The sequence below is a fragment of the Malus sylvestris genome, chromosome 10 (genome assembly GCF_916048215.2).
Source record: "Malus sylvestris chromosome 10, drMalSylv7.2, whole genome shotgun sequence".
Taxonomy (NCBI): domain Eukaryota; kingdom Viridiplantae; phylum Streptophyta; class Magnoliopsida; order Rosales; family Rosaceae; genus Malus; species Malus sylvestris.
In genome coordinates, this window is record NC_062269.1 from 12,032,742 (window position 1) to 12,040,875 (window position 8,134).

At 36.9% G+C, this 8,134-nt stretch overlaps 1 protein-coding gene and 1 long non-coding RNA gene across 2 annotated transcripts; both read right to left on the bottom strand.

The window, feature by feature from the left end:
- Positions 1 to 715: 715 nt before the first annotated feature.
- LOC126587763 (uncharacterized) lies at positions 716 to 1,602 on the bottom strand. The gene is made up of 2 exons (XR_007611219.1): positions 1,265 to 1,602; positions 716 to 1,164 (listed from the first exon to the last, which is right to left on the bottom strand). It is a non-coding gene; the product is annotated as an uncharacterized LOC126587763 (long non-coding RNA).
- Positions 1,603 to 5,608: 4,006 nt separating this feature from the next.
- LOC126587764 (allene oxide synthase 3-like) lies at positions 5,609 to 7,409 on the bottom strand. The gene has a single exon (XM_050252836.1). The coding sequence runs from the start codon at positions 7,270 to 7,272 to the stop codon at positions 5,827 to 5,829; it is 1,446 nt and encodes a 481-aa protein (XP_050108793.1). The 5' UTR covers positions 7,273 to 7,409; the 3' UTR covers positions 5,609 to 5,826.
- Positions 7,410 to 8,134: the final 725 nt, after the last annotated feature.

Sequence of the window (8,134 nt, forward strand, 5' to 3'; positions counted from 1 at the left end):
CAAGTCACCAACTGGAAGAAGAGTTCATCAATCTTGAAGATCATACCGTTGACCAAACTGCTTAGGTGTGAATTAGAAAGATTGAACAAAGAAACAGGTTGTCACCTTTACCTCGTGCCTGCTTGCCATGTGTTCGAGTCAACTTTCAAGAATCAAGCCTCAACGGCCCTTGAAGAAGTTTCCAGCTAAATTCAAGATCAAGCCTCGACGGCCCTTGAGGAAATCACAAGTCCGATTCAAGATTAAGTGTTTACCACCCTTGAATCAAAACCTAGTTCAAGAATAAGCTGTGGAAAATCAACAATTGGAGGAATCCAGAAAATCCTCCAACCCAGTTCAAGATCAAAGCTGTGGAAAGTCAACAAGCACAACAAAAGTATGTGCCGATTCACCCACTACCAAAGCCAAAGATCATCTACCACATGAAGCTCCTTGTGGTCCAATTTCAACCTTCAAGATCAAGTCTCGAAGGCTCTTGAAGAAATTTCAAACAAAAGTTCAAGAACAAGCCTCAACGGCCCTTGAAGAAATCTCAAGCCCAATTCAAGATCAAGCATCAACGGCCCTTGAAGAAATCTCCAGCCCAATTCAAGATCAAGCCTCGACGGCCCTTGGATCGACATCTACAGTAATGGACTTCAAAACGCATCTCCTACACGTGACAAGCATATGTATACGACGTGTCTTGAAGTGGGGGCATTTGTAGACATCAAAATTTCGGTAAATAAATGTTGACCGGTAAATCAAAGTGTTAACGCTCATGTATTACATAAATTTTACACGTAACGTGTGACTCAACGAAAATTGAAATGAGTTGGAAAAGTCATCAAATAGGACACGTGTCAACACCTGGCAGAAACGACTTATTTCATCTGGAATATTATATTCAAAATTAGGCCTTGGAAAATTCTATAAATACAAGCCCATTTCATTCATTTGAGGGGACCAATTCATATTACACCTTGAAGCTCTGAAGCTCTGAAACTCCGAAGCTCTCAAGCATCCAGGTTCCCGAAGAATCAAGAAAGCTCTCTTCGTTCTTCGTTCTTCGTCCATCGCTCTTTCAAGATCAAGCCCCGACGGCCCTTGAAGAAAGCACCATCGTTCATCATCCGTTCATCCAAGATCAAGCCCCAACGGCCCTTTGGATCAACAATCATCCACCTTCAAGATCAAGCCCCGACGGCCCTTGAAGAAAGTGTTCTTCGTTCATCGTTCTTCCAAGATCAAGCCCCAACGGCCCTTTGGATCAACAAACGTCGACAAATCCACACATCCAACCGTTCTTCAAGATTAAGCCCAAAAGCACTTGAAGATCTGTTCATCACTGTTTCTTCAAGATCAAGCCCAAAAGCCCTTGAAGATCCGCTCAAATCCACCTTCAAAGATCAAGCCCACGGCCTTTTGAAGAAACTTCCAACTGTTCATCCAAGATTAAGCCTCGACGGCCCTTGGATCAACGAAACACCCACCAAATACACACCTTACGGAGATCGAATCAGAGGATCAAAATAGAGAGAGATTGTAACCCAAAATCATCAAATACATAATATTTGTTTGTGCACGTTTTTCTTGTCTCTTTCGTTTCAGGAATTTTCCGTGTTCACAAATCTAACTTATCTAATACACATACAGAAGGACTAGCTACTTCTCATCGCAGAAAACTGACTTGGACTATCGAAAGGTGGACTTCACTAGGGAAGTCTCAACACCAAGAAAATATTTTATAACACTAAACAACATCAGTCAGCGTCTAAAATACTTCGTTCATGGAGGATGAAAAAATTAGGTTAGTAATCCCCCAACATGAAACGGGCACCTACTTTGACCAAATTAGGGTATACATTCGGTCGTAGGAATTGAATGGAGGTCTTTGGCTTACTTTCACTAGTGATTTCTTTTCATGTAGAAATTGTTAATGGATTTTCTTAATTTTCTTTTTCACCCTTGAATCAACTTTGTGGATGCAAATTTCTTCCTTCTTGATTTTGGACAAAATTGCACTTACAAAACAAATCACACCTTAGGTCAAGGCCAAAAGCCTCACGCACGATAAATGTGGGGGGCTTTGGCCGAAGAATCTCTGATGCCAAAGTTAGAATTTTGAGGGACAATTGTTTAGAGAATTTTATAGAATTTTTGCAAGAGAATTGAAAGTGAACTTTGAGGAGAATGATGAGGTTTAAATAGGAGAGTGGCCGGCCTCCTTGGGTGAGAGAGGACCGGCCACCTAGCTCCCTTTGTGGGCTTGGTTCTTGATTTGTGTTAAATTAGGAATTATCAAATAATTACCTAATCAATTAGCTAATTAATAGAATAATTACTTAATTGATTAGCTAATCAATATAATAAAAAAGGGAAGATTTGGGAGTTACATTGTGGAGAAGATTGGATGAGGATGGATGAAATAGATTTTGAATTGTTATTTATTTTGGGCACTTTTGACTTGGTTGAGTGATGATTGCCCATTGCTCGCGCATAGGAATCCTAGTATGACTCAAGGGTAGTTTTGTCATCTTTTACCCAAAAATTCATGTGTCACCTTGTGATTATTTTTGGCTCCACAAACTTCATGAAATTTAATTTCTGACAATCACTAGAATTCAGTTGTTCTATATGTGGTATCGACGGGTTAGATCAAACGGAGCTTTACTTTTTCGCTAAGATCACATAAAAGATTTTTCTGATTTGAAGTGCGCTTTTATAAATGGCAGAAATAAATTAATAGGTTGATAAGTCGCATACAACAAATGATTTTGGCAGTGAATCTAGAATTATTTATAAGCTTATGAAATTTCCATTCTTTTATTATCTAGTAGGGTTTTTATTTATTTTATTTTATTTTATTTTATTTTATATAATTTTGAGGGTATTTGAGTCTATTCACTTGTGTTTTTGGCTATGTTTGAATTTTTTTATAAACAGTGACATTTATGAAATTGAGTTTAAATTTTGGTCATATATGATAAAACTTGCCTTGTGGCCGGCCACCTCCTATAAATATCTCCATCACCTTTGGTAAGCTTTTGATGGCCATACAAACCCCAAACACATTACTGACTTAGGCATCGAAGATCTATTGGCCAACCCCTCTCCTCATGGGTGTGTGAAGCTTTGATCTTTGATCAAATATGTTGATTGTTTTATAATTACATTTTAATCAAGACTGAAGATGGCAGAAATTTGCTACTACACAATCAAATCTATGAAATGTTATCAGGGCCTCCAGCACATTAAGACTCAATCGACCAATGAAATCAAAACAACAATTGAACACTTATTATATGATTATTTGTTGAATATAAATAGCGAAACACGTACGTATATGATATGTGTTCAGTTATCCTTATTCCACTCAATGCATTCAGAAAATGACTCCTCGTCCCATGTCGTCCTGCATGCGCCTTCAGGAAGTATACTCCACTGAACCTTACTGTCAAGATTTTTGTCTCTTTTATCTCTATACACGTCGAACCACTTCAATTGACCCCGCCAAGAAAAACTGCAGAAGTATAGTGTCGTGCCCCAGATGTTAGGTTTAAAACTGAATTCAAAGGAGCCATGAGGGGCGAGCACTTTCACACCAATATCATGGTTTTTGGATTTGCAGTGAACGGTAAGCGACAAATCTCCGTTGGCTTGCAACTCATTTTTAACTCTAATATATCTTCTTTTCCGTGCATCGCACAGGGTTAGTGTGAACAAAAGGAGCACCGTTAATAGCACTGCCTTTCTGATGAACAAAGCCATGCTATTGCTTGTTTTTGGTTGAAGAAAATTTGTTTCGGTGGAAGTTGAAACACTAAGAATGCATCATATATATACTCGGCGGGTTCCATATGCTATCACATTTGGTGGTGCCTGATTTGCAGGATTATGGAATTTTTCAGGAATATGTGGAAAATTATTTACTTTAGAGATTTTATTAAATTTGTGTAAATTATAGTAGATTGGATTTAGCAAAAACATGGAAACTTAAATTATTTTTTAGGGAATGTCATATAAAGCTACAACACATGTATGAATAAAAAAAATTAATGATTAGATACTGTGTAAACAATAAGTATGTGATATGTGATAAGAAAAACTTCTTTCTAATGACAAGTAATAAAATAAAGCATTTCACTAGAATGAATAAATTATACATAACTTAACTGAAATTTTTGTCATGAAAGCAGCACAAGTTTTATTGAAGTAAACTAATACCATAACGAAAGAAATTAAATAATAAAGAATGCATAGGCTCATGGATATTTCCAAATTTTCTGCAAATTGTCTGCAAACACTAGATATTTCCTGAAAATATCGAGGAAATTGACTGATTTCCGGAAATATCGTGAATATGGGGTGAAGTCTAAACTTCACCTTCCCTTTCCATATCGTTCCCTGAATTTTTGGATATTTCCATAGAAATATCGGGCATATCCAAGATACTTCAAATACTGGTTAAATTTAGGCCAAAAGTTTTAATTATTCAATACTTACATTTTAATTTCTAAAAATATATAATAACATGTAAAAATAAAATAAAAATTGATAAATGCTGAGGTTCAAATCCCCTTAATCAAATCTTGACAATCGCACAAATGTTTTATTGTTTTTAATGTTATTATTATTGTGATTTCAGTTTTTTTTTTTGGTCAAAGTATTGTGATTTAAGTTAAACTAATCATTATTGTTTTGTTTATTATTTTATTTATTTGGTGGTTACACACCCAAATTAAAGTTTTGATTTAATTATATTATTTATTTGGGGGTTTTACTATGATTTACCTTTTGTTTTAAATATTTGACCGTTCAAAGATGAATGAGGTTAATGATGGTTAAGGTAAGTTATGCCTACATAAAAGATAAATGAGGCGCACTGAGGTATAAATTGGAAGGGATAGAGCTATGGAGGTACATGCATTCTCCAATACATTCACTCTACCAATATCTCTTAACCATTATATTAAGATTGGGAGACAAATTGTTTAACACATTTTGTAGTGTTTATTTTATGATATATTTCAATAATCTATCTGCCTATCTTTTAATACTCTGCTAACCCGTCAATCCATATTCGGTGTGGTTAAATATCATTGGGTTAACAAATCGACATAAAATCAGCTCTATCCAATTTTCAGTAGGACTACTTTTTTTTTCATTTATTTAAACACCATTCCTTATATGAAAGGGAATGAAGAACTCAAATTTAAAAGTTTAGTGGAGATAGAAATGGCTGAACTCATGTAAGAATTATGGTTAAAAAGAGGACTTCTTTTGTATTGTTTGTCATTGGCAATAATTTAATTGGTGGTTTGAGCCATACATGGCCTAGGGCAGGAAATTCTAGTTTATATTATTTCTTTCCCGGTAATTTGAAGCTTTTTTTTTTCTTCGAACAAACGATAGTATATACATTAAGGGGGGTGAGGGAGTGAACTAAGCCTCACACTGAGTTAGCCATAATAATGTAGTTCAAATTCGCCTTTGGCTATAATCGAATCTAAGATCTCTCACTTACAAGTGAAGAATAATACTACTAAACTGTAGTACTAAGTGGCAATTTGAAACATTTTTTAGACCAAAACAACAAAACACTACAAAAGAAAATGGCACAGAAAAATGACGAAACACGAAATTAACCACTTTACATTCAATTCTTTAAATACAAATTTACATATCACTAATCACATTTTGAGATCCACAAATCAAACAATTTAAAGCATATAAATTATTAAGACGTGCAAGGTTATTACTTATTTATAGGTATATCGACTAAATCACCATAATATCTTATATACGTTGAGAACAAATAAGTAATATATTTGACCATGACCAAATTCATGAGGCTTTGGTCAACGTTTTGAACGTCACTGATGAACCCAACAACACGGTGCCCGAATCAACGGTAAATGTGTCGTATCGAAGGAAAAACTCCACCAACATTAACCTAGACATGAGTACCACTAGATCTTTGCCCGCGCATTGCTTGTTCTCAGCCGTTGGATGATCATCTGCCTGACGACCGTTCGACCAGTAAACATACTTCAACAACTTCTCACCCTCCCCCACAAACCTATTGCCCACAAACTCCTCCGGATTCTCAAAAACCTTTGGATCCTTCCCCACAAAATTCTGATTTCCAAAAATCATCTCCCCTTTCTTGATCTCAAATGTCGCATCGTGGCTATGTACCACGATGTCTTCCTTGGCCTTCCCGTACTGGTACGGAACTGGAGGCTCAATCCTCAAGGCCTCAAAAACCACGGATTTGGTCAAAGTCATCTTATCCAACGCGGAGAGAGTAATCTTACCTTCACTTTCTTTAACAATGGTCCGGATTTCATTTCGGAGCTGGCGGTGCAAATTCCCTCCTCCTGATGCAACCCACTTGATCAAAGCAGGAAACAAAAGCTTCATGCCACCAAATGCATTGAAGCCAGCCAAAAACAAAAGATTGTGACAAGTTTCTTCTCTTGAAATTCCGAAATTACCCTCGGCCAGGTCCAAAGCCGAACCCGCGGACTCGTAAACCGCATCGTAAAGCTTCTGATAAGCGGGCTTGACGAGAAAGGCGGGGTAGGAAAACGTGTGCAGTAAGAAATCTTCAGCGAACATTAGAAACTTGGGTAACCCAAATGTGATCTGAGGGGCAAGTTGGGGAAAGAGCCAAAGTGTGACCAAGCTAGGCCCCTTGGATCCTAACGTTGTCTTTGACGGGCTTTGACCACAAAACAGCTCGAACACGAAATTAAATGACATGTCGTCGCTCAAACTGTTGAAGTCTGCCTTGCCATCTTTGGAGATTTGTTCTTCCAATTTGGGAAAGAGGTCGGAGAGAGAGCTTTGGAAAAGGGGTATGAATTGGTTATGTTTAGAAGCGAGTAGGGATGCGAAGTAGCGCTTGAGAGTGGCGTGGTTCGGCTCGGAGGGGTCTAAATAAGCACACATACGGTAGCCACCGGTGTAGGCAGTAGAGGGCATGTAAGTGCCATCCAAAACGTCGCGTTTTGCGACTTTGGTGGTGTCAAAGAGAATGGGGAAGCTTTCGGCGTCAAGAAGAGCAATGACTTTAGGGTTTGGGGCAATGAGAGCTCCGGGTGGCATATTGGTACGAAAGACTGTGGATTGGTATTTTTCCATTCTGATTTTGAAGAAGTTGTCTCGGCCTTGGTTGTAGAAGTAGTCGTAGCGGTCTTTGATGGCTCCGAACAATGGCATGCCATAATCGCCGGGGATCGGCTTCAATGGAAGGTTGCTTGGTGATGAAGAAGAAGAAGAATACATGATTGGTGAGATTTTGATTTGGAGTTTGGAATTGGGTTTTAGAGAAGTGGTGGGATGAGTTGTACAAGGTATTAAAACAATGTGCTTGCTTTTGCCACTTAGTTTCAATTATTTGTATGTAGTAGGTTATAATGTTATCCGAGTTAGGATTTATATATGGAGGGGTCACTGCTAAAATGAAAATTGCAGAAATGGTCTATAAAAGTTGCAACAGAGACTAGAACGTTTTAGACTCAGAGTTTGGTCCGTACAAGCAATTGAAAGTTAAAACGTGAATCAGATGATGAAAACGAACGTGGATGAATTAATGAAATAGAAAGGAAGGTGATGGTATATAGTATTAGTATTTTGTCTCTGCTTATCTAATGTGTTGGTAATATATATATATGTATATATTGGGGCAAATATGTGGCACCACATATTTTACACAATTTTTTACACACGTTTTTATAAGGTGCCCACTTTGTAATGTATTCTAGTGATCCGAACCGTCTATCTTTTTAAACATCATTCATCGCTTATCCTTACAAAAAATTAAACAAATTCAAAACTATTAAGACATTCATTTGTAGGGAAGAAAATAGACGAATACGATCCTTAAACCTTAATCCAACGGTCATATGGGTTCAGATTTGGATGATTTTGGTTAGACATGATCTTTGAGAGAAGACATAAAGGTAGATGGTTTGGATCATTAAAATATATTACAGAGTGACACAAAAATGTGTATAAGAAAGTGGTGTCACAAATCCGTTGCAATATATATATATATATATATATATATATATATATATTTTATATTTATATATTTTATATTTATATATTATACTAGTATTTTGGGATAAAGACTCTTTTCAGAAAA